The following is a 27,581-nucleotide window of genomic DNA, read 5'->3' on the forward strand; positions in this document are numbered from 1 at the left end:
TTAAAAGCCATCTAGCCCATCCCCTCAGTTCTATACCCGGGGAAGCAAAACCCCAGGGAAGCTGAAGGGCTTTTGTCCCCCCTCACACTGCAGGCTGGGTAGGGGCAGAGCCAGGACCACCCACATCTCCCCCTCTTGAAGGTGACACGCCAGCCCTGCGCTCCGAGGCAGTCAGTGAAGGTAAACGGGTGATCTGGCTTCTTTATCTGGTGAACATTTGGATAAGATTTCTTTGTAATTTGGAGAGCATATTTAGTTTTATTTTATTTGGGGTGAGAAGAATCTTATTTTAAAACCCATTTATGTGAATTACCATCTTGTTTCACCAGGACTGTGGAACAGTCATTTATACTAGCAGGGAAGAAGACATTGTAGCCACCCAGAACTGTTCTTTTGGAAGGTAGTAGTAATTGTGAAGCAGAACATGGGGATCTTTTCTTATAATTCCCAATATGATGTGTACACTCTGGGTCCTAAGTCCAATCGCTAAAATTTTTAAGCCTAATATTTTAACCTGACATTTTATCACCAACTTTTCTTTAACAGTGTTCCTTTTGTCATTTAGTTATTGATTTTCCTGGGTTTGACATATTAAGTGTTCTGTGAGATGACATATTTGCTTTTTTTGAAAGCCGATTCTTATGAATTGAAGTGGCTGAGTTCCTTTATGTTTGTCATATTTACTAAAGTACCAGGCACAAAATGCACCAAAACCAAGAGCAGTAGCTTTATGTAAATGCTCATGAATTTGTATTGTTAATATAACTGTCAACCCACTTATAATTTGTGCAATACTGTATATATGTAGATTGAGTTGCCAATTAAAAAAAAAAGTAAAAAAAAAAAAAAACAAAAAAGTAACAGAACTAGCAGGGCAAATAGAAAGCACAAAATAAGAATGTATACTTAAGCCCAAATCTAGAGGTAATTACATTAAATGTAAAACGATCAAATGTCCCAGTTAAAAGACAAAGATTTTTAGACTGGAAAAAAATACAGGCAAACATCATTTTATTGCACCTTGCTTTATTGCGCTTCACAGATACTGAGTTTTTTACAGATTGGAGGTTTGTGGCAACACTTTGTCAAGCAAGTCTATCAGCACCATTTTTCCAACAGCATTTGTTCACTGTGTGTCACATTTTAATAATTCTCACTATTTCAGACTTTTTCATTATATTTGTTATGGTTATCTGTGATCAGGGATCTCTGATGTTACTATTGCAAAAGGATTACGACTCACTGAAGGCTCAGATGATGGTTAGCATTTTTTAGCAATAAAGTATTTTTTAATTAACGTATGCACAGTTTTTTAGACATAATGCTATTGCATACTTAATGGACTACAGTGTAGTATAAACATAACATTTATATGCACTGGGAAACCAGAAAATTCATGTCACTTTGTTTATTGCAATATTCACTTTATTGTGGTGGTCTGGAACCGAACTCGCAGTATCTCTGAGGTCTGCCTTTATGCTGTTTACAGTAGTCACGTCTAAACCTAGGCATGTAAAGAAGATTGACGTTAACAGGATGTAAAAAAGATATGCCATGCAAACACAAATAAAAAGAATGCTGTTGAAACTCTATTAGTATCAGGGAAAATAGAATTTAAAGCTGCAAGGTTTTTAAATTCATTTATTTTGCTTTATATACAATAGGTGAAATCATGACTCACTGACAAGATGGTTTCCTGTCACAATGCAGTGTTACCATGCAAGCTCGTGGTTGCCATACAACCACTATTAACTCCTTTTTTTCCTTCCTATCATTATGTGCTCTGGCAAACCTGTTCTAGAACAGTGTGAATTTCAGGTATTTTGTTTCATCGCCCCCAGAAACATGTTCATCTAGACAAATCAAACATTTCCTTTCTTCATTTCCCCATGTATCTGACATCATTAACCAAAAGCTTATAAAGACCAACAGATATTCAGCAGGCTCTATGTAAACCTGTAGTCTCTGGCACTCTAGATACATAGTCGGCAGACTATGGCCTCTGGACCGGCTGCCTGTTTTTATAAATAAAGTTTTTTTGGAATACAGCCATGCTTTTTCATTTACATATTGTCTATGGCTGCTTTCACTTTACAACAATAATTGAGTAGTTACAACAGAATCTTTATGGCTCACAAGTCTAAAATATTTACTATCATCATAGTCCTTAACAACCATGCTTTAGACGACCACATGGCTTGAACTTACACTTTAAGCCCAATTCCTTCTCACCTTATTGACCTGTTACTTGATACAATGCTATTCCTTACTGACATAAGTTATTTCCACAATAATTTCACATCAAAGTTTCAATCGTGTCTATTGTACAGCTTATATATTTGTTCACTTTGATATGGCTATATAGTATGGTAAGTTATCTCATTTTATCATTGTATAATCATCCTGAGACATGATGATTATCACCCCCATTTTATCAAAGAGAAAATTGAGGTTCAGTGGCCCTAACCTGTTCAGTTATTCATAGAATAATTCAAAGAACTAATTGCTGGAAGTCAAACCCAAGTGTGTTCTTTTTTTTTAAATAAATTTATTTATTTATTTTTAGCTGTGTTGGGTCTTCGTTTCTGTGCTAGGGCTTTCTCTAGTTGCAGCGAGCAGGGGCCACTCTTCATCGCGGTGTGCGGGCCTCTCACTATCGCGGCCTCTCTTGCTGCGGAGCACAAGCTCCAGACGCGCAGGCTCAGTAGTTGTGGCTCACGGGCCCAGTTGCTCCAGGGCATGTGGAATCTTCCCAGACCAGGGCTCGAACCCGTGTCCCCTGCATTGGCAGGCAGATTCTCAACCACTGTGCCACCAGGGAAGCCCCCAAGTTTGTTCTTAATCACTGTGCTGTGCTCTCTTTCTTGCATAGTTCTCTCTACCCTCCTTTTCTCTTGTTTCATGGTTTCTGCTCACTGCTCATAGGCCATTGTCTGCCTATGAATGTTTTTATTTCTGCTTCCATTTCTTTCCTCTCTCATGTCAGATGATAGATCACTAGACAGTGCATATATAACTGCCTTTAAGTCTAGAACCTGATCATCCTTGGTCTGAGAGACATGACATGAGGACAAAACATAACAACCTCTGAGGAATAACCTTTGAAGAGCAATACACTGTAGTAATATACTGTGGTAGACAATCCCAGTCTTCCTATGAAGGGGAAATGTAATTGAAATCAGTAATTTGTATCTTTCTGATATAGTAGCTTCTAATTTTTTTAGATATCCTTTTGCAGTGTTTCTTTACTAGGTTCTTAACATGCTTCTGAGGTTCAAAAGTCAAATACTAGAATGGCTATAGTCATATTGTTTGAGCAATTGTGTAATTAGACATATTGTTTGAAAACATCTAATAAGGTATCTTACAGATGTGTTTAATAATGTAGCACAGTCTATATACTTGTGGTTACTCTGTAAAACACTTCTATTAAAACAACACACATGTTAATTACATGTTAATAATAAGCAATATTTTCCAGATAGTTGTATTCTAGTTCCAACTTTCCTTCTAACCAGCTATGAAACCTTGAACAATTTCCAAATGTTTCCCTAAGCATGTTGTATTAGCAAAAGTTTCCTCACCTAAAAAAAGTAGGGGACTGTATTACCTCTGAGATCCTTTTTAGGTCTAACATTATTTGCTTCCGTGATTTAATTTGTGCTGTATGTTTCTTTATTTAGCAGATATCACACATAAGATCAGATGCCTATGGACTTATATATACTACCAAATGTAAAATACATAGCTAGTGGGAAGCAGTTGCGTAGCACCAGGAGATCAGCTGGGTGCTTTGTAACCACCTAGAGGGGTGGGATAGGGAGGGGTGGGAGGGAGACGCAAGAGGGATGGGATATGAGGATATATGTATATGTATAGCTGATTCACTTTGTTATAAAGCAGAAACTAACACACCATTGTAAAGCAATTATACTCCAATAAAGATGTTAAAAAAAAAAAAAAAAGATCAAATGCCTCTGTTCTCTGATAAAAACAGATTTCTGTTAATGGTCTTGCAGGTTCCAAAGGAAGGCTTAACTGTATCAGACTATTACTATTAAAAACACATTCAAAAACAAACATAACAAGATTTTAAAGTAAGATAAAAGTGGTTTCTCCACAATATCCATAACAAATAGTGTTCAGTGATGTGAATAGTGTAGTCTTTTCTTTGTCATTGCACATTACTAGGTAAAATTCTAAGGAAACGATGTAGTTCATTTCTAATCCAGTAGTACAAATGGTTGTCCTATTTAGATGGCATTGCTGCAGATAGATATAGTTTAGGAATAATGAGATACTTAATTATAAGGTTAACCTAACATTAGTTAACCAACATTTTTTTTCAGTCATTTAAGGTAAATAAGTTCTGGAGAAGTGATAATGTACAAATATACATTCAAATAATGTATATTTGAAAGTTACTACGAGAGTAAATCTTAAAACTTTTCATCACAAGAAAAAAAATTTGTAATCATGTGAGGTGATGGATATTAACTAAACTTATTGTGGTATTTATTTTGCAGTATGTATATACACCAAATCATTATGTTGTACACCTAAAATTAATACAGTGTTGTATGTCAATTATATCTTAATAAAACTGGAAATAAAAAAAGAGAAAACGTACAACACACACACATACACACACACATCCCAGAATGCTGTATATTGAAGTATAAGGGAGAAATATGTATTTTGGACCAAGTCACCTTGAATATGTATTTGAGTTCTGTCAGTCACTAGCTCTGTTATATTTACAAGTTGCTTAATGTTCATGAACCTCAGTTTTATCACCTGTAAAATAGGGATACTAGGAGCTATCTCATAGATTGATTGTGAGGATAGACTATAGTAATGGATTTCAAGTACTTGGTACAATGTCCAACCCATAGAAGGCATTCAACAAATGGCATTGCTATTGTATTGATAGTTAACCACAAATGGTTTTTGTTTTGTTTTGTTTTTTATAAATTTATTTATTTATTTTTGGCTGCATTGGATCTTCGTTGCTGCACACGGGCTTTCTCTAGTTGTGGCAAGCGGGGGCTTCTCTTATTGTGGAGCACAGGCTTTAGGCACACGGGCTTCAGTAGTTGTGGCATGCGACAGGCTCAGTAGTTGTGGCTCATGGGCTCTAGAGCGCAGGCTCAGTAGTTGTGGCGCACGGGCTTAGTTGCTCCACGGCATGTAGGATCTTCCCGGACCAGGGCTCGAACCCGTGTCCCCTGCATTGGCAGGCGGATTCTTAACCACTGCACCACCACGGAAGCCCTTGTTTTGTTTTTTATTGAAGTATAGTTGGATTTACATTGTGTTAATTTCTGCTGTACAGCAAAATGATTCAGTTATACATATGTATATATACATTCTTTTTTATATTCTTTTCCATTATGATTTATCACAGGACTTTGAAAATAGTTCCCTGTGCTATACAGTAAGACCTTGTTATTTATCCATTGTATATATAATAGTTTGCATCTGCTCACCCCAAACTCCCACTCCATCCCTCCACCATCCACCTCCCCCTTGGCAACCACAAGTCTGTTCTCTATGTCTGTGAGTCTGTTTCTGTTTCACAGATAAGTTCATTTGTGTCATGTTTTAGATTCCACATGTAAATGATATCATATGGTATTTGTCTTTCTCTTTCTCAGTTACTTCACTTAGTATGATAAGCTCTAGTTCCATCCATGATGCTAAAATGGCATTATTTCATTCTTTTTTATGACTGAGTAGTATTCCGTTGTGTATATGTATCTTCTTTACCCATTCATCTGTCAGGGGACGTTTAGGTTGTTTCCATGTCTTGGCTATTGTGAATAGTGCTACTATGAACATAGGGGTGCATGTATCTTTTTGAATTATAGTTTTGTCTGGGTATATGCCCAGGAGTGTAATTACTGGATCATATGGCAACTCTATTTTTAGTTTTTAGAGGAACCTCGTATTGTTGTCCATAGTGGCTGCACCAACATACATTCCCACCAACAGTTTAGGAGGATTGCCTTTTTTCCACACCCTCTCCAGCATTTGTTATTTGTCGACTTTTTAATAATGGCCATTCTGCCTGTTGTGAGGTGGTATCTCATTGTAGTTTTGATTTGCATTTCTCTAATAATTAGCGATGTTGAGCATCTTTTCATGTGCCTGTTGGCCATCTGTATGTCTTCTTTGGAGAAATGCGTATTTAGTTTTTCTGCCCATTTTTCGACTGGATTGTTTGTTCTTTTTTGTTCCTGAGTTGTATGAACTGTTTGTATATTTTGGAAATTAATCCCTTGTCGGTTGCATCATTTGCAAATATTTTCTCCCGTTCTGTAGGTTGTCTTTTCATTTTGTTTATGGTTTCCCTTGCTGAAGCACAGATGTTTTTAAGTTTTATCAATTTAGGCAGCACATTTGGCAGTTTCTTTATAATGTATATAACTTAATAGAATACATAACTTTTAAAGTATATAAACACATACACTTATCATGGGACCCAGCAATTCCAGTCCTTGGTGTTTATGTAAGTAAGAGAAATGAAAGCATATTTCCACAAAATGATCAATATGCAGATGTTTATTGCAGCTTTATTAAAACTGCCAAAAGGTGGAAACAATCCAAATACTCATCAACTGGTGAATGAATATGCACATTGTTGTACATCCATGCAATGGAATATTGCTCAGTGATATAAAGGAATGAACTACGGATACATGTAATAATATGAATGAATGTTAAAAGCGTTAAGTAAAAGAAGCCAAATTCAAAAGGCTGCCTACTATATGATATTTATATGGCGTTCTAGAAAATGGAAACCTATAGAGGTGAAAATCACATCAGTGGTTGCCAGGGGCTGCGTGTAAAGGAAGGACATTGACTGCAGTGTGGCATGAAGGAACATTTTGGGGTAGTGAAAATATTCTGTATCTTGACTGTGATTGTTATTATATGACTCTATACATTTTTCAAAATTTACACAGCTGTACATCAAAAATGGGTGAATTTTTACTTTGTCTAAATTATAATTCAATAAGCCTGCCTAAAAAAATTCATCCATGTGTATACTTACATATGTGATGCATGTTTTGCTTCAATAAAATTTTTGCCTAAAAATTCAAGTTTAAAAAGTGCTATACTTGTGTAAAATGTTTAGCATACAGTTGTCCATACAGTCGTCCCTCGTTATCTGGAGGGCATAGGTTCTAGGACCCCCACAGATACCAAAATCTGTGGATGTTTAGGTCCCTTAGTCGGCCATCAAGTAACTGTGGATGTGGAACCCACAGATACTGAGGGCTAACGGTATATAGAAATTCTGACTCACTGTAGGCTTTGCTCAAAAATATATTTTTAGGTATGTTTATCCAAAATTTCAAGGTAGAATATAAATATAAAGATTCCAAATAGTAAGTAAAAAGGGGAATATAGATATTTTAATCCAGTATAAGTAGAGGAAAAAAGAAACAAAGGAAAAGGATGCCAAATATGAAGAACATGTAAAAATAAGTCCAAATATATCTGTAATCCCAATGTACTGCACATGTTCACAACGTGTGAAGGTAACTATAATCAGAATAGATAAACGTATTAATACAAATAAGAGTCAAAAGCATAATACTGTCCAAAAAAGCAATTGTCTGCGAATGTGTAGAGTATCATTTATATAAAGTTTAGAAATGTGTAAACAATCAGATATATTTTCTGTAAGTACATAACTACATAGTAAACGTATAAAATATTCTTGAAAATGATGAACCCAAAATCATGGAAGTGTTTCACTTTGTGGGTTGGAGGGAAGGAAGGGAATGTAGCTAGCGAGTGCAACACATGGGTTGGGGTGGAGGATTTCTTTTTTAATAGGAAGCAAAATAACAAAAATTCTTTTAAATTTAAAACAAGGTTTTTAACAATGTGTAAAGAGTACCATCAATATTGTAAATAGATGTATTTAGTTGCAAATATACATATATGCTTGTATGTGTATGGGCTATTTCTGGAAGGATATACAACAAACAGGTAACTGGAAATCTCAGAAGGAGATTTGTAGTACTGAAGATTGGGGGTGGGAGATTTACAAGTAATTACCAGAAATATGGGAAATATGATGACAGAGAAACAGGAAAAGTATGTTGTTTGCTAATTTTTTGTTTTTGAGATGAAATATATTTTTGACTTGTAATGTGATGGAATTATATGATATTAGTAATGGAAGTAGGAAATGCAGTAGACGTAAGTGGCACATTTAAGTTAGTTAAATTTTCTTACATTGCATATACCATAAATCCAACTCAAACTAGCCTAAGCCAAAAAAAAAAAAAAGATTTATGTACCCAGGAAGTCCAAGAAATGGATCTAGATCTGTCTGGTGTACCGGGATCCAGGATACAAATGATGTCATCAAGATTCAGTTTTCTTCTGGGCCTAGTGGGATAGACTACTCTGTTTGAACGATCTAGATCAGATATACCTGAGGTAGTGGGGAAGGAAGTTCATCCTAGCCACCAAGACTGAACAGGATCACTGTGGCAAAGTTGACCAGGTAAGCGTATATCTGATAAAGTAGCGGAAGGAGCTTGTAACGCCAGAAAGTTTATAATAACTTTGAACATAGTCACCAGGGCCTAGATACAAGATTAGGCATTTGGAATTAATAAATTAAGTGGATTGCTATGAAGCAACACCAAATCTTCATAGCCAACTAAATATAGGAAGAGAAGTGAAATATTCATTATTACCAAAGCACGGGAATTTAAGTACAGTTCTCACGATCTCATTTTCATTGCAGAAATTTCTTAGGCAGAATCTTCGTTATGACTTTTTCCTGCTAGAACACTGTTGGTTTTGTTTCTTGGTTTGGGTTTTGGGGGGGGGTTTGGTTTGCTTTTTGCAGAATACCAGGTACAAAATCTTCAAAATAATCATCTAAGGTATTTAACATTGTCACATATTTATTTAGCAAATTCTCAATAACCTGTCAAATATTTGATATTTCTTAAATTGCATGCAACAGGATGTCTGATGTTTTGTAAGTTGAATGTGATATATCCTTTTTTGGGCAATTCTTTTTTATTTGTTATTAGTCACATTGGGTATCTGGTCTTCCAAGTTACCATTTCAATCACATATTATAGTATACTCAAAACCGGCAAAGCTGTTAATTATTGGCGTCAAGAACCAGCTTTACATGCTTTTTTAATTTTTGAGAATGTTTCATCTATAATTCTAGAATGTGACATGTTGAAGCAAGCACTCAAACATCTTAAATTTAATTAAAAAGTAACTCTTTGTTAGAATTTGCTAGCCCAGATAGAGAACTAATTAATTAATTTAGCGCCTAATTTTGTATACAAAGATCTAAACTGCTACATGCTTTTATAATTCTGCATTATTAAAATAGAAAAGTGGCATTGTCTAATGTTCATTTATATTACACTCATTAATTTTCCTATGATCAGATTTCACAATTTGTCTTGTGACTTCATTCTTATGCAAGAAAATAATTTCAGTGAAGTCATATGATTTCAGCAAAATTAGTGAATTTCTGCCTCCAACTTTTGATTACTTTTTAATTATTACAATTAGTGTAGTTTGTGAGGTATGTGATACCAGTTTGCTTTGTGTTATCTATCAAACACCATTTAAAGTGAAAGATAGCCTTTTCATGGAAATTAAACTTTGAATAAACAAAACTGAAATCTGACTTACCAGTACCATACTTTAAAAGTTCGGTTGATAACTCGTTTTGACTGTGCCTGAAATTCAGTGGGAATGATGGTTGGAAGGTAGCAATTCTTTTAAAATTCCTAGTTTGAACCCTATTGAAAAACTGATTAAGACTCTTTAAAATTTGAGTATTATAGGCAGAGATGAACAATAACATCCCTTGAATAAAATATTTCTAACATTGAAGATTGCTGCCATTCTCCCTTTAGAGATTTTCTTTTTTTCTGCAGAAAAGGAATTGAAGAGGTTAAATCATATCTGTAAGAATCAGGTTGTAGTCTTGTGTATTTTTTTTCATGTTAAATATCAAAGATGGCTTAACATATTTAGAATTTTCTGAGTTTCTATTAATAAAGTTAAAAGAAAATCTAGCAATCAGGCAGTGGAGCCACATAAAATTTATATGTGAAACACCCACTGTGCTTATCTCTAGATAATGCTCTGAACCCACGTTCCACTTTCTGAATTCTGTGTATAAAGTTAAACATTGCAGAAAGGCATATATCTGATGATACAGATGAATAAGGTTGAAGTTTAGTAATGAACAAAGTTGATAAATTTAATATGTTCATGTCTTTAGTATTTCTGTTATTAATATAATTGGATTATTTTGTGGGAAATTATGAACCACTACTAAAAATACGATAGGTTTTAAACTCCCAGAAATTAAAGACTTCTATTCATACTGTAGTACTGTATTTTAAAGTACCAAACCAATATTAAATTTCTTAAAATATTAATTAATTGCAGGCAAAGTTGTTAGCTATGCAACAAGCCAGAGAAACTGCAGTTCAACAATACAAAAAACTGGAAGAAGAAATCCAGACACTTCGAGTTTACTACAGGTAAAATTCTTTTTATCCTAGGCATAAATAAATGTTAGTTTGGGAAATGTTTCTACCTAATTTTATAGTGGTGAATGAGGAAATACCTCAATGAAATTAAACATTATTCACTTAAGACATTTGTGTAGTGTAGTTTCAAAATGATTCAGGCATAAAATATTAATTATTGTACCTTTTTTCCTTCCTGCATTTGGTAAAGTATAAGTTTAGACTCCCATTATAAAATGGGAATTATAAAATTTACATAACTCTTAACTAGTTGTCTAAATGGCACCTGCTTAGCTCTTGAACAATTTGCTCATCTAAATGGCACCTCTAAAATGATGGCATACATTTTTTAAGTAGTACATGAAAAGCAGTAATAATAGCCTTTCACCTATCATAGTGTGAGAAGTTTCTAAAGGAAGGCCACTAAAGGATTTTTAAGACTTATTTAATTTATGCTCCAAGAGTAGTTGTGAAATTAATTCAGTAGGTCACACTGGCATTTTTTAATGAAAAGAAATAGAATAGAAAATGTCAGAGTGCAGAAAGGGTGAATATTGTTTTGTGATATTTTTGTTTCAGTTTTGTGTTGTGTGAGAGAGAAATAAGACTGTGTCTTGGGCTATATTCAAAATATATATTCTCACAGTGGATCATAGTTTAAAAAAAAAAAAAAGGTTTGAAAAGTGATGTACAATGCCCTGCATATTTTTTAATACTCACAAAGATTTTAGAAACCTCATCTGAAATGTAAGAATTCACTAACTGGGGCTGTAGGTTATTGAAAGATTTTTTTAAAATTTGGTCCCCCTCTTAAAATATAAGTGCATAAAATGTAATTAAATCAAAATCAGTTTTACTGAAATAAAATACATGTGCCATTATTAATACATTATTAATATATTAATAATTAAATAACTAGATCTAACAGCAAGTCTATTAAAAACTGTAATTTCAAAGTAGTGAGGACTGTAAATGGTATTTTGAGGATAACTGCAAACACTGAAATGTGACATGAAAATACCAGTGGTTTCTATGGCGCAAACTCTCAAGAGCCACTAATAATACTACTATAGTTTGTTGCCTGTGTTCATAATTGTAGGAAATACTGTATTTACATGAGAGTGAAAAATAAAGATGAAAATTTTTTCCCACCCTCGTGTGAAGAACGAGGAGCAATGTTATTGACATATACAGTAATTGGTTATTGTCATGGGTTGAATTGTGTCCCTCAAAAAAATATATTGAGGTCTTAACCCCTAGTACCTCAGAATGTGATCTTATTTGGAAATAGGGTCTTTACAAAGCTGATCAAGTTAAAATGAGGTCATTAGCATGGGCTTTAACCCAGTATGACTGAAGTTTTTATAGAAAGTAGAAATTTGGACACAGAGCCACAAGCAGGAGGGAAGACTATATGAAGACCCAGGGTAAAGACAGCCTTGTGCCTAGAGTGATGCATCTACAAGCACATGAATACCAAGGATTGGCAGCAAACACCAAAAGCTAGAAGAGGCATGGAAGGATTCTCCCTTACAGCTGTCAAAGAGGACACAACCCAGCAGAAACCTTTATTTTGGACTTGTAGCCTCCAGAACTGTGAGACAATAAATTTCTGTTGTTTTAAGCCCCCTAGTTTGGGTACTTTGTGACAGCAACCCTAGGAAACTAATATGGTTATCGAATACCAAGTATGTTTGTTTGATGACTGCCTGTGGGGAATCATTTGCTTGCAGTTAGAATCAGTAGGCACGTAGGTAAGCAGAACCCTGATAGCCGTTGAAGACATCCCATCCTTTTTTTTTTTTTTTTAAGAGAGTAAATGTAACAGTCTTTCCTCTGTATTTTACACCAGTGAATTCTCAACTGTAACTGTGCATTAGAATCACTTGAGGAGCCTCTAAAAAATCCTGATCCCCATCCCATCCCAGGCCAATTACTTCAGAATCTCTTGGGGTAAGACTCAGCTATCAGTGTGTTTCAGGCTCCTTAGAAATTCCCATGTGCAGCCAAGTTTGAAGGCTGCCATTTTACATTCACACTTCAGCTAGCTGCATTAAATTAGGGTTGCTTCTTGGTAGTATAATAGAAGCATTTATTAAACCCTTTATTAAGACTTATGAATAATGTGTGATTTGTGCCCAGACCTTGGATATTGCAGTATGGTATGTAGTAGTTTCACCCCATTGATAGGGAGAGTTTTTATGGAAACCTCTCCTGCCGTCCTTGTGAGATAGGACAGCAGGTACTCTGTTGTTAAAGTGACAGTGTCTGAGAATGCTGAGAGCAATGCGATAACCTTGCAAGAATTGACATTACTTACTGAAAAACAAACCTTGATACCAGTTCTTGATGCTCCTCTTTGCTGAATTGCAGAAGATTATTGAAAGATCTTGAAAATTATGAAGCTTAAACAGTTATCTTTCAAAGACTTTTTTTAAACTACATGAATCTAACAGAGCTAAATAACCTCTTCTAAATAAAGAGTTAACAACTATTGGCTCAAAGATAAGCTTCACAAGGACCGCTCTCACTGCTACTTTTTAAAAAAAAATCTGCTAATGATGTCGTTAAGCTACAGGGATTTGCAGTTGACAGCGCTGCCTTGCGTGACCTTATATAAATGAACCTCTCCAAGACCATTTCTTTTTTGTAAAATGAGAATTATAGTACCTATCTTACAGAGTTATTTTAAGTATGTACAGCTCTTAGCACAGTATTTGGCTTGTTGTTAGTGCTCAACTAATGTTAAGATAAACTTATTTTTACAACAAGAAGTCAGTGAGGTAAGAGTAGAATCAAAAACTATGATATCACTGAAGCCAAGGATGGAGATTTTTTTTTAAAAAGTCATATGTTTCTGAATGGTTAAGTAAGATGAGGGCAAAAAATATCCTTTTTGTTTGAAATTAGGTGGTCATTAGTGACCTCTACAAGAGTAGTTTTAATAGAGTATTAGGTATAGAAGCCAGTTTTTTGTAAGTTCAAGAGTGATTTGAGGGAAAGAAGCATAGCAATTTGGACTATAAAGTGATCCTTGAATAAACTTGAATAAGAAAGATGTTAATGATAGTTGAGAAGAAAGGAATGTGGATTAAGGATTTTGTTTTTTGATTTTGAAAAATGGCAGACACTTGAGCATGTTCATGGCTCATAGGAAGGAGCCAACAGAGAGAACAGAATTCCCCCAAATTTAGAAAGAGATGCAATTGAGAATCTGCAGAAGGGTTTGCCTTGAACAGGAAGATGGTCACCTTGTGCTTATAGACAGGAGCGAAGGAGATAAGAATAGCTGTGAATGTTAATAAATTTAAGCTCACAGTTAATAGTTCCTTTTTTTTTTTTAAGGTATAGAGAACATTCTTTGAGGATATACAGAAATTTATTTTAAATGGAACAGGAGTAAGATCCCTGGGATGTAGAATCCTAGGAAGGGAGAGGCAATTACCCAAAACAACAAAGCTTAAATTTCCTGGAATCTCAGATTCTGCTTTAAGTGAAAGTAAACAATATTTCTTACACACCTGAATAGATGGTGGTTACAAATCCATACGTGAAACACAACAAATTCATAGAGATATTGCCTTTGTTTCTTCAAAGTTTCCTCTGTTACAGAGGACAAGGGAAAAGTTCCATATTTATTGTGAAGAAAACCAAGACTAATTCTGTAATTTTCATGTGTGTTTGCATGTTTGTATGTATGTCATCATAGATAATGGATTTTTTAAATAAAGTTTAAGAAAAAATACACTTTCAGTTATTCAAATCAGTTTTACATGCAAATATATATGTACGTATACATACATACGTGTATTTTGTCATGTCAAAGAAAGTTGTTCATCAATGATTAAGAAAAAATACACTGAGAAAAATCTAGGAATAGGACAGTAAGCTAGAGCCAGGAGTAAGTCAGCTTGCATGTATACCATGAAACAGGGAAAGAATAAGCCTCAAGAATAAGTCTGGCTCTCAGACTTTCCAGCAGCCAAAGCAGAAGAGGATGTGTTATCAGTTATTAGTGTTAGGAGCAGATTAAAATATGCTGATGACTTTTATTCTACCTTGCCTTTACTTCTACCAATTAGTGATACTGACCTTATTCTTTTTAAATTTTTTTCCAAAAATCATTTTCTTTTGCTGGGTTATGCTAAAAGCTACTGTTATTGTAAGCATTCCATTTCCCTGAATGGAAATGAGGAATATGGAAGTGTATATTGATATTACGAGGTTTCTCTATTCTGTTTGTTTCCTTTGAGTTTTAGAAGACTTTGAATACTAAGAAAAGGAAATGTTGGCCTTTTGTGTCCTTTGGCACACTTAGAGACAGAGGCAAGTGAGGTGAATGGGTAGGGATACTAAACTTACCATTATAACTGATGGCTCTTTCACATTAAAGCAGAAAGGATAGCAGGAGAGGAATAGCAATGTGAAGCTTTAAAATAGATTTTACATATTACTAAAGTGCTATTAGTAAAGTCTTAGTACCTCCTTTGTGCCGAATGCTGAATTCCTTTGCAACAGCTTCATTAGTCTCAACAGTTTCATCAGGGAAGAATCTTAAACTTTTAAGAGTTAGATTTGTATTTAGTAATGATCTTTTCCTGTTCTTTAAACCTGTAGTGCTGCATTCCTAAGCTCAGGAGGCATAATAATAACAAACTCTTCTAATCGAGAGAAAGCCTAAGTTTCAATGTTTGCTGATTTTATAGTGCTTCCTTATATTTCCTTTTGCTTACAGAAAGTATAAATTCAACTGTGTAGATAAGAATTAGATCCTGTTGTTTAGTGCCAGTAGACTAGGATTTAATATATTTGTAATAGTAGCAGATTATGTTTTAAATTTTTTTTATGTTTTGTGTAATTCCAAGTGAGAAGTTGTGATGCCTTTCAGAACATGGTAAATTTCGCATTCTAGACCAAAAATATTGAATAGTGTGCTTCATATTTTAAGGTGATACGTTTCCTATAATTGTAATAGTATTTTTAAAAATAATTAAGTAGAATAGTTAAGTGTTTGGCATAGTGAATACAGGACTGAAAATAAATCCTACTTACTGGGTTCATGATATACTACATTTCAAAGTCACAGAGCCATAAAGGTAGAAGCCATGTAAAATATACTCAAAAAGAGGGTGAAGTGCTTATTTTCTACATTCTTTTTATAAATTTTATTTAGTGTGGGTCTTTTTTACTTCTTATGTCCATTTTTTTGTCTGTATATATGTTATCCTTAGCAATCAGAAATATTACTGACTGTCACTAGGAACTGGTTGGGTTTGTTTTTTTGTGTGTGATGGTGATAGTTTTTCATTCAACTGTGTGTTCTTTTAGTCAGAACTACGCATCAATAAGACAATCAGCAGTGATGATAGCATGCAACTCTAGCCATGAAGCAACATTTTTCTCAATGCAAATCCCTCATCAAGAGGGGTTGAACACTCGATCCTGACCTCTTAGTTCTATGTTCTAATCAGTTGTGCTAACTGGACTGCCCAAAGACATAAACATTTTGTCATATATATATTTTCTATAGGGACTAACTATCGTGGAGCTGTGTCAAGGTACCATACTGTCAAAGCAGTAATAAAAAGAACAAAAGAGTACCTGATTTCTTCCATCTTTCCCATTGATCAGATTTTTTTTTAATGTAGGCAAGCTGCAAGCTTTCTAGGTTTCAATTTCTTTAACTTGGACTTGAGGCTTTCTCTGGTTCTAACATTCTGTGAAATTTATAACCCTTTTATATGAGGCAGATTAAGTTTTTTGTTTAGTGATGTTTAGAATCAAGAACTATCGTCTTATACCAATGAGTAGCACCTGTATGTCAGTTACTTCACCTGTGAACAAATAATATCTGAGCTGCTTATTATGAAAATCAGGGAGATGATTTAGTTGAATGTTTTTTGAAAACTGTAAAGTACTGTGCAAAGGAAATATATTAATAGTATCATTGATCAAAATACTCTAAAAGTTTTTGCTTTATTGACATATAAGACAACAATTAAATTACTACAGAGGCTATTTCTAACAAAATATTTTATGTCTTCTATGACTTTGTATCCAGAAGGACATTTTTTTTGCATTACTGAGTTTCACTATTTTCTATGCCTTATTTTAACAGTAAGTTATAAGAATAAGACTAAAATTCAACATGTATAGCTCTCAAGTGCTCTTTTTTATTGTATAAAATGGCCCAGCTTTCTCTTTTAAAAACATTTAACAAAATATTTTGCCATTTAATCATTGTGGTTAGCAAAAGGTCCAAAGTTAGAATTGGCTTGCCAATTATAGATCCTGGAGTTTGCCATCTATTGACATTATTTTTATCAGCTTGAGAAAAATTTAGTTTTATATTTTGTTAAACAAAAAAGTAAAGTGTTTCCCTTGTTCTTGGCACTATTATTATAGTTCCACAGATGCCTGTTGCCTTCTACATAGGTAATCTTTGATTTGTTCCTTTTTACAAATTTAATTAGTAACCAAATTTTGCTAGATTTTTCCTTGCAATGTCTCCTTCTTTTGCAAAGTTCCTGCCTTAGACCAGACTTGTATATTTTCATGCCCAGGCTTTTCTAGCTACTTCATCTACTTGTCTCCATTCCTTACTCCTCTTAAGATGCCTGAAACGTTATTTTCAACCTCTCAATCAGCCATCAACAGTATTTAGTAATACCACATTACCTATACAATAAATTCCAAACTCTTTAACCTAACACTCATGAACCCTAGATATTGCCGCTACCTCTTTTTTTTTTTTTTTTTTTTGTGCCACCTCTTTTTCTGATTTAGTATTCCACTAATCATCTTTTTACCTTCTGGTTTCATTCATATTTGTGTCACTGATGCTAGTACACTGCCTTACACATAGTAGGCACTCAACAAATATTCGTTATACTAAATCAACTATTACTTGCACTCTCAAAATGAGTTGTTCGCTCTTTCCTAGACACCCCCCCCCCAAATTTCCCACTTCAGTGCTTTCTTTTATGTCACCTTATTCCCCCTGGAATACTCCATCTCTAACCTATCAGATTCTTATTGAGCCTTTAGAACACAATTTAAGTACTAACTATTCTGGTAATCTTTTTCTGATCTTCTCAACCAGAGGTGATCTCATTCTACCTAAAATTAACTACCATAATTATTCACAGTGCTCTCTCACAATACATACCTCATGCTTACCTATGTAATAGTTGTATGAATATTTCTCTTCATTTCCCTGCTAGGGCTTCTATTCTTTATATATAATAGGCCTTCAGTAAATATTTGCCAAACAAGTGAATAAATAATCAAATTTAACTCTAGATTGAAAGTTTCTTCACATTAAAAGTTTCTTCTGCAGAGTGGTAGTCTGTGTAATACACGTAATAAGAACAATGATGAGTAAATGATTGGAGATAACATGGACTTACTTCGCCATTTCAATTAGTCAGTTGCAGGGGTGTGGGGCAAGATGAGGTCTCCATATGATAAAGAAAGTATCATCTGCCAACAAAGTTTCTTTTTTTTTTTCAGGCCAACAGTGTTCAGATTTGAAAATCATTATCAGAAACATTTGTTTGGATTTTACCTTTCTTGAAATTTAGGATTAAAAAAAAAGCTTAGGAAACAGTATCATTATCCCATGTTCATTTGCAATATTGTTTCTTATAGTGAAAAAAAAAACACTGGAAGATCTGCCCACTGCGGGGACCCTTAGCATGGCATGTGTATTAGGGTTCTCCAGAGAAACAGAACCAATAGACTGTGTATATACAGGGAGAGAGATTTAGTTTAAGGAATTGGCTCATACATTTGTGAGGGCTGGTAAGTCTAAAATCTGCAGGACAAGCCAGCAGGCTGGAGAACCAGGAAAGAGCTGATGTTGCAGTTGGGAGTTCCAAGATGCAGAATTCCTTCTTCCTCGGGAGATCTCAGTCTTTCTCTTAAAGCCTTCAACTGATTGGATGAGGCCCATCCATATTATGGACAGTAATCTGCTTTCCTCAAAGCCTACTGATCTAAATATTAATCATATCTAAAAAATACATTTGCAGCCACATCTAGACTGGTGTTTGAACAAACATGCAGACACCATAGCCTAGCCATGTTGACACATAAAATAAAATTAACCATCACACCTGTGTATTTCAGCAATTAGCTGAGGCTTTGTAGAAGCTACCTTCTCTAAAAGGGGCATGCATTTACCATTTTACCACATTTTCCATCCTGCCTACTTCATGCATTTAACATCAACTGCCTTAATCATATAGGCATTTACATTTGTGACCCCCTGATGTATGTTGTGTTCTTATTTAATTATAAAAGAAGTATTTGTACACATATAACTGTGCACTGGCCCCTGGCTACCTCTCTAACCTCATTTCTTAACATGTGTCTACTCTTGCTTCACTCCAGCCACACCAGCTCCCTTATTATCTCAAACATTCTAAGAATGCTCCCATCACAGGGCCTTGACTTATTTTTCTCTGCTTGGAGTGATCTGCCTCCCACCCCCACCCCGGTGTCACAAGTCAGCTTCTCACTTTGCTCCACTTTCTGCTTAAATGTCCCTGACCACACTGTCTAAAATAACCTACCTCCTCACTGCATCACTCTATTTGTTACTCTCCTTTATTTTTCTTAATAATGGAAATTAATAATTCATTAATAATGGAAATAAGCCTACATGACACTATACTATATTTGTGGATTGTCCTCGAGAAATTAAATTCTGCAAGGACCAGGATTTTGTTTATTTACCATTGCATCTTATACCTGAATCCGTGCTTGGTGCATCCTTAATGGTCAATAAAATTTTTTCTGATACATCAGAAACTCAACAGCAGGTGTTCTGGGAAGTGGAACTATGTCTAGAAGTTAGGTTTATTATATATGTGGTGAATGAGAGGAGAGGAAATTTTAACTTGGCGTTCATAACCTAATCAAGTGTTTGAATTTTTTATGTGTATACATTACTTTTATATAAAAATGAGTTTGCAAGTTTTAATGCCTTTATTCATAATAACCTGCACAAATTAAATTTGATGCCTAGAAGAAAATAAGCTTCTATGAAAAATAGGTCTGTAATGTCTACATATGTGTGTGTATAATATATTTATATCAGTGAAGTTCATCTCTTTAATATATTTTATTAGTGTTGTGCTTTACAACACAATCAGATATATAAGGGAATGATAATCCAAAGTAGATTCACTTACCTTATGAAATAGATGCCTATAAATGATAACCTCATTTATGTTTTAAGTTTGCCAAATATTTTAAACTACTTTTCAAAGTACTTTACATTTCAGAAATTCAAGCACTTTAAAAAATAAAATGTTAAGAAAAATATTAGAAACTTTAAAAGAAGTGTTAATCATAACATTCTTCTGCCACTTGGTAGAAGTGGGGGCCCATGACAGGTTAGTGAGGAAAAGGGTGCCTTTTTAAAAACTTCAATCCCTACTGGACTGAATGTCAATATTATGACATAGTATGAAAACAAAACAAAACAAAACAAAACAAAACAAAACTTCAATCCTATGAACATTAGTTATGGCCAGAAATGACAATGAAAGGAGAAAATTCCTTCATATTTCAAGAGACTTCACTCAGTACAATTAGATTTATTTAGCATGTTTGCATTATAAATGTTTTCTCTTTCTGCATATGATGTATATACATTATTAAATGTATTAAAGTTTTATTGAATCTAAACTAGTTTAAAATATTTAAAATAAATGTAAATAATAGCTAATAATAAAGACCTTTGTTCAGAAACATTGATTCATTAATTGCAAAAAAAAAATAAATATCAAAGTTAACTTACAGACCAAGATACAGTAAACTGAGATCTTTGAGCTACTCTTGATTTTTATAAACTTTCTAATGCCACTGCTGTCATAAAAAGCTTAGTAAATATTGACTGAGGATGATAATGATGATCCAGCAATATTTTTAAGACTGGGTGGCACTGGCAGTACGGTCAGATATCCGGGACTTAACATTGTCTTTTTGCCATGGGGCCCTTCCACCTGGGCCTCTCCCAAAAGGACAAATGTTTACCTGCAGTTGAGCATTTAAATGTGTAAATATTCCAGTCTCTATTATCTGTGAAGTAGTTAGAGTCTTCACTCTTTAAATCATGAAGTAGTTGTTCTCTGAAGTTTAAGGTGATGTTCCAAAAGTTTGCAAAGGTCAAAAAAGACTTAATTGAATGTTTTTCTTGTATTGCCAAACAAAAATGTGTTTTATGAACTCAGGTCAATATTAAAATATTTTTTTCCCCTTGCTATTTCAGACCTCAGGTATTTATGAAACTTCAGAATTTATTAGGGTTTAATTTACTGTTTTCTTTAGTTAAGTTTTAAATGTTGTTATGCAGTATATCTTGTTCCCGTTGGGTTTTTTAAGGGTTTTGTGATTGTCAGTATTCTACTATTATAGTTCCAGTATTTCCCCAAATAACTGGTTCAGATTAGATCAGAAATAAACAATATTCTGTTATTTCATGAAACAATGAAGAAATTCAAAAGCCTAGGTATTTTTTTAGTTTAGTTTTATTAGACTTTACTGAGCTGATAAATATTTTAATTTGCTTTAATCCGTAGAAAGTTTAGTTGTCTTGTCAAGCTTGGTTAACTGATCTGAACTGTAAAACATAAAAATTTTCTAAAACATCAATTATATGAAAAGATGTGAGAATTGAGATTTTGATCTGGAAAGTTGGACACACTGTTGGCTCATAACTGAGATGTATACGTTTTCTAACTCTAGTTTGGTTTCATTTGTTCTTTGTTTATTTGTTTTGTTTTGCTGTATATGATTCAAAATTGAAATAATCACTCATCCACTTATTGTACTCTGTCACCTGAAAACTAAGTGAAACCAAGAAGTCAAGTGTTATTCTCTGACTTGATTTTTAATAGATATTTGTTTTTGGTTTATAATTAGTAACATGATTAAAAGGTGACATAAACAGACTTAAGTTATAATTTATATAAAGAAAACTTCACTTATTTCTAAATCTGACTTAATTGGGTCTTTATCTTTTTATTAGTAAAAATTTTTGTTTTGCAGTCATTCTGTTGGTACAACATAGTGTTTTAATTCCTAGCTAATGCTGTAGTAAGACAGATGGTGTAGATTCTGACGTCCTAGCTGAGGTGACCTTTGATAGGTAATTAACCTCTCTAAGCCTCAATTTCCTGACCTGTAAAATTGGAATTGTACTAATATCTGCATCATATTATTTTTGAGAAAAATCAAATGAAATAATGTGTGTCAAATGATTTGTACCGTACCGGAGTACAGACTTAGGTATTTAATAAGTGTGAACCATTGTTGTTATAATGCCTATGCTGAGTTTATACTGATCTATCATTTGCTTTTCTTTGAGATTCTATTAATGCATTTCAAATGTTTTTAGTGTTTTTGGCTCAAAATACAATATTGTGACTGCAATACAGAATCATTTGATTTTTCTTTGGGAACAAGTTCTCACTGGAATTAGAGGGTTAATATTTTTCTTGTTACGGGACACTTAGAAAAATATTTAGTCAAAGTGATGTGCTTCAACTTAGATTTGGCCCTTTTTGATTAACAGTTTATTTTCAGGTGTTGTTTTTCACACAGGAAAATTTTAATGTTCAGAAATCTATTGAGAATTAGAAATTTAATAATTCTTCAATTTTTTCTACTCTATGAAAAATATTTTTTTCATAGAGTACACATTCAAAATATACCATGTTTTCTGTTTTAAAGTCTACCCCAGAAAATAATAAGGATGTAATTTTAAAGTTATGTTCCTTATTCTTTCTGTCTTGTATCTTGTAGTTCAGTACAAACATTATCTTCTTCAACATCCTTGTGAGGTATTATCCCTTTTCACAGATGAGGAAACTGAAACGCAGAGCTATAAACTAACATGCTCTAGGTCACATCAGGGCCAGTAACAGACGTATAAATATTACCTAACCCGTCTTATACTTGGGCCTTTTACTCTATCTGCTAGACAGCTTCCCCGACCCCTGCCTCTCTCATAAATAATGCTAAGGCAAAACTGGTACTTCAGCATTATTTTCCTGATTTGGATATGCTTGATATGTTTATCACATAAAACACACCTCTGAGACCACGTTAAAGACATATTAAAATGATAAAAGAACCTGACCTGCTTTGGAGTTCAACAGTCTTTGTCTATGTTCAGCCAAACTATATGAATTACAACCGCAGTCAGTGTCTGAATTTATAGACTACCTCTGAATTTTTTTTTAAGAACCTTTAAGCTCTAGCATTATATCATATGTCAGACAACAAAGGTAAATACTATGCTTGAAAGTAATTTTATCCCCGCAATCATTTATTTTTATTTATATGTTGTGGTATTGTCATTTTATCAGTGCCCTAGCACAATCACTAACATAACATTAACTATGTTTAGAACTAATCATTAACCAAGTAGCCATTTTCAGTACTATACGAATTTATTAAGAGCCTACTCTATGCAAAGAATTGTGTAGTCTTTTATAGAAAATAGAGTAACAAAGGGTAAGGTGCAATTATTACCCTCAAATAAATTATAATTAAGTAGAAAGAAAGAAAAAGTATACTCAAAATGAGCATATGATATTATATGCTGTTAAATCAAATAATTTGGCATTGCCATAGAAAGTTACAGAAGGGAGAAATTATTGCAGACTGAAATAAACAAAATTTTATGGAATGCTTGGGAATTGAGGTATGAACAGACAGGATTCAAAGAAGGAGAGGAGGAGGAAGAAGGGCATTCTAGCCTAGAACAGTAAAAGCAAAAATGAAGAAGTTGTAATGAACATACTGTGTTACACTATGGAATTGAGAGAAAGTTGCAGAAATTTGAATGCTAACATGCATCCAGTTGTTGGTTTTTGTTTTTGTTTTTGTTTTTTAGCATTTTAAAATTTATTCTTCTACCTTTTCCTAGGCATGTATATACACATAAAATACATAAATTTGATGTTTCACATACATGGGATTTTACTATATACTTTTCCCTGCAACTTGCTTGCATTCAGTTTTGATTCTGTATTCCCTAGGGAAACAGAGCCTTGGGACTCTGGAACTTTTTCTTAAAAACATTAAAAATAAAATTTATACTCAAAAGAAATATACTTTCTAATTTACATAAAGTTTAAAGCATTTTGAAAGCTTAAATGAATTTTTAAATTTTGAATATATATAAAGAAGAAAGAATGAATTTCACATGTTCCCATCGCTTGCCTCCAGAGCTATCAACTCTTGGTCAGCCTGGTTCCATCCACACCTTCATGCACATACGCACGCTCTCTGGCATTATTTTAAAGTAAATCTCATATACCATTTAATTTCATCTATAAATATTACAGTATGTGTCTCTAAAAAATAACTATACCACCTAGAGGGGTGGGATAGGGAGGGTGGGAGGGAGGGAGATGCAAGAGGGAAGAGATATGGGAACATATGTATATGTATAACTGATTCACTTTGTTATAAAGCAGAAGCTAACACACCATTGTAAAGCAATTATACTTCAATAAAGATGTTTAAAAAAATAAATAAATAACTATAATCCATCAACACACTTAGAAACAATTTAACAGTAATTTCTTAATATCCTCAAATATCCAGAGTTGAAACTTTTAGTTGTCTCATTATGTTGTAATGTCTTATTAATTTATTTGTTTTAATGATTTAAATAAGGTCCACACATTGCAGTTGGTTGATACATATTTTTTAATCTGTATGTTTCCACTACACCTTTATTTTTTTTGTTACAATTTATTTGTTGAAAAACTGGTTTCTTTGTTCTGTAGAGTTTCCACAGTGAGAATTTTGCTGATTGCATCTTCATCTCATGAGGTAGTTAGCATTGAATGAACTTTTCAAGTTACCATTTTTTATACTTATAATATGTGTGTATGTATGTGTGTGTGTATATATATATAGAGAGAGAGAGCATGTCTAATTTTTTAGAACATACATCATTCACTTCAGTCTTCACATATTCCTTTTTATAGGTTATTATATGATATTCATCAATAATTTTGTGAAATTAGAAACATTGTAAGTCAACCTATGAAAGAAAAAAGCAATAAGTGCATGCTATCTATTTTGTGCAAAGAAAGTATTTTATAACGTTTTAGTCATCCAAGCAAAATTTATTTATAATATTTATAGTAGAAAATGCAAAATTACAGAAATAGAAGTGAGCTTTAGTTCCACTACCATTTTCATGATATTTTGGAATGTATAATTCTAAACTTTTTTCCTGTGACTAGCTATACAGTACTTTTTTTTCAAAAGTATTTTACTTAATAATTCTATGCCAGTTTCTTACACTATGTATTATACTATTAATTCCTGCATTATCTATTACTTCTCTCATTGTTCTTGATCTGTATATTAACACTAATTCTTAGCTTCTTTCATATTCCTCACAGCTGGTAAAAGGTAAAAACTAAAATAAATATACTATGCCTATTTAAAATTTGACCAACTATGAACTGAAACTAGAGTTTGGAATCACATAAAAGAGGTGTATTGGCACCCATTCAGAAGACTATCATATGAATTTTTGTATAATATGGAATCATGGAACTGTCATAAAATAGTCTCTGAGATGAACCTTAAATAGAAATACAGTGAATTCATTTCAAGCATGGGAGTATACTGATAGAAAGAAGATCCTCCATGTTTACACAGTCACAGAGCTATGTCTCATAATAAACTAACTGAAAATACAGCAGAGTTTTCTTTTAATATTTATTTATTTTATTTATTTATTTTTCTTATTTTTTTTGGCTGCATCGGGTCTTAGTTGCAGCTCACGGGATCTTTGTTGAGGCATGCGGCATCTTTTCATTACGGTGTGCGGTCTGCTCGGGTTTCTCTCCAGTTGCGGCACGCGGGCTTCTCTCTAGTTGTGGCGTGCGGGTTTTCTCTCTCTCGTTGTGGCCTGCGGCCTCCAGGGCGTATGTATGGGCTATGTAGTTTGCGGCACGCGGGCTCTCTCCTTGAGGCGCGCGAGCTCAGTAGTTGTGGCACGCAGACTTGGTTGCCCCGAGGCATGTGGGATCTTAGTTCCCCAACCAGGGATCCAACCCACGTCTCCTGCATTGGAAGGCGGATTCTTTAGCACTGGACCACCAGGGAAGTCCTCCAGCAAAGTTCTAATTATCATTACAGTTAACATTTATAGCCATCAGAATGGCTATAATTTTTTTTAATGGAAAATAACAAATATTGGCAAGGATGCAGAAAAACCAGAACTCTCATACTTTGCTGGTAGGAAAGTAAAATGGTGCAGCCACTGTAGAAAACAGTTTGGTGGTTGCTTAAGAAGTTAAACATAGAATTAGCATACTGCCCAGCATTCCTGGGTATATACCCAAAAGAATTGAAAACAGATACTCAAACAAAAACTTGTACATGAATGTTCATAACAGATTTGTTCACAATAGCCAAAAGGTGGAAAAAACTGCAATGTCCATCAACTAATGAACAGATAAAGAGTGTGTGGTATATACATACAATGGAATATTGTTCAGCCATAAAAAGGAATGGCATGCAGATACATGCTACAATGTGAATGAACATGCTAAGTGAAAAAAGCCACATACAAATGTACATATTGCATGACTTTTTAGACATGGATTATCCAGAATCAGCAAATTCATGGAGACAGAAAGCAGATTAGTGGTTTCTAGGGCCTGGAGATAGTGAGGAATGGAAAGTAACTGCTTAATGAATACAGGATTTCCTTTGGGGATGATGAAGGTGTTCTGGAACTAAATAGTGATAGTGATTGTACAACATCGTGAATATACTAAATGTCACTAATAGTATATTTCATATATGTTTATTCTAAGAAAAACCCAAACACTAGCAGACTGAACCCAGCAACATATAAAAAGAATTATTTACTGTGGACCAAGCAAAGTTGGTTTAACACCTGAAAATCAATAAGTGGAATACACTTTATTATTTTGCTAGGGCTGCCATAACAAAATACCTTAGGCTAGGTAGCTTAAAGAATGAAAATTTGTTTTCACACAGTTTTGGAGACTCGAAGTTTAAGATCAAGGTGTCAGAGGTCTGATTCCTCCTGCGGTCTCTCTCCTTGACTTGCAGGTGGCCACCTCGCTGCGCTCTCACATGACCCTTCCTCTGTGTGCACACATCCCTGATGTCTATCTCTGTATGCCCTGATCCCTTTTTATAAGGTCGCCAGTCAGGTTGTATTAGAGCCCACCCAAACACCCTCATCTTAACTACCTCATTAAAAGCCCTGTATCCCCAAACAGGCACATGCGGAGGCACTGGGAGTTACGTGGGAGTTAGGGCTTAAGTCTATGAATCTGGAGGGGATACAGTTCAGTCATAACACTCCAAAATATATCCTTCTCACGTTCAAAACACATTCATCCCCATTCCAACAGCCCAAAAGTCTTAACCCATTACAACATCACTGTAAGTCCCAAATCTCATCTAAATCAGTTGTGGGCAAAACTTGAGGTATGATTCATCCTGAGGCAAAATTCCTTTCCAGCTGTGAAACCAGACAAGTTATCTGCTTCCAAAATCCAGTGGTGGGACAAACATAGGGTTAGACATTTCCATTCCAAAGGGAGAAATCAGAAAGAAGAAAGGGGGTCACAGTTCCCAGTCAAGTCCAAAACCTATCGGGGCAGAATCCATTAGACTTTAAGGCTCTAGAATAATCTTCTTTGGCTCAGTGCTCTATTCTCCAGGCCCAGTGAGGTAGCAGCCCCACCTCCAGGCCCTCTAGGTTGGCAGTGTCACCACTTCACCCTTGGTGGGAGCCTGGCCCCCTAAAACTAAGGAGGAGACAGCCTCTCCCCCTGGACCTGTAGTGAGAGTGGCAGCCCTATTTTTTTTTTAATTTAATTTTATTTATTTAATACAACAGGTTCTTATTAGTTATCTGTTTTATACATATTAGTGTATATATGTCAATCCCAATCTCCCAATTCATCACACCACCACCACCACCACCCCACCACTTTTCCCCCCTTGGTG

The 27,581-nt window shown here is 34.4% G+C and overlaps 1 protein-coding gene across 7 annotated transcripts in view; it reads left to right on the forward strand.

Moving 5' to 3' along the window:
* MIPOL1 (mirror-image polydactyly 1) overlaps positions 1-27,581 on the forward strand; it is a 348,741-nt gene that overhangs the window by 214,389 nt on the left and 106,771 nt on the right. For all 7 annotated transcript variants that reach the window (XM_061182468.1, XM_061182465.1, XM_061182469.1 and 4 more), the window contains one exon: positions 10,462-10,556. In XM_061182468.1, coding sequence (XP_061038451.1) covers positions 10,462-10,556 — 95 coding nt within the window. The remainder of the gene's footprint in view (positions 1-10,461; positions 10,557-27,581) is intronic.

The sequence above is a fragment of the Eubalaena glacialis genome, chromosome 2 (assembly GCF_028564815.1).
Source record: "Eubalaena glacialis isolate mEubGla1 chromosome 2, mEubGla1.1.hap2.+ XY, whole genome shotgun sequence".
NCBI lineage: Eukaryota > Metazoa > Chordata > Mammalia > Artiodactyla > Balaenidae > Eubalaena > Eubalaena glacialis.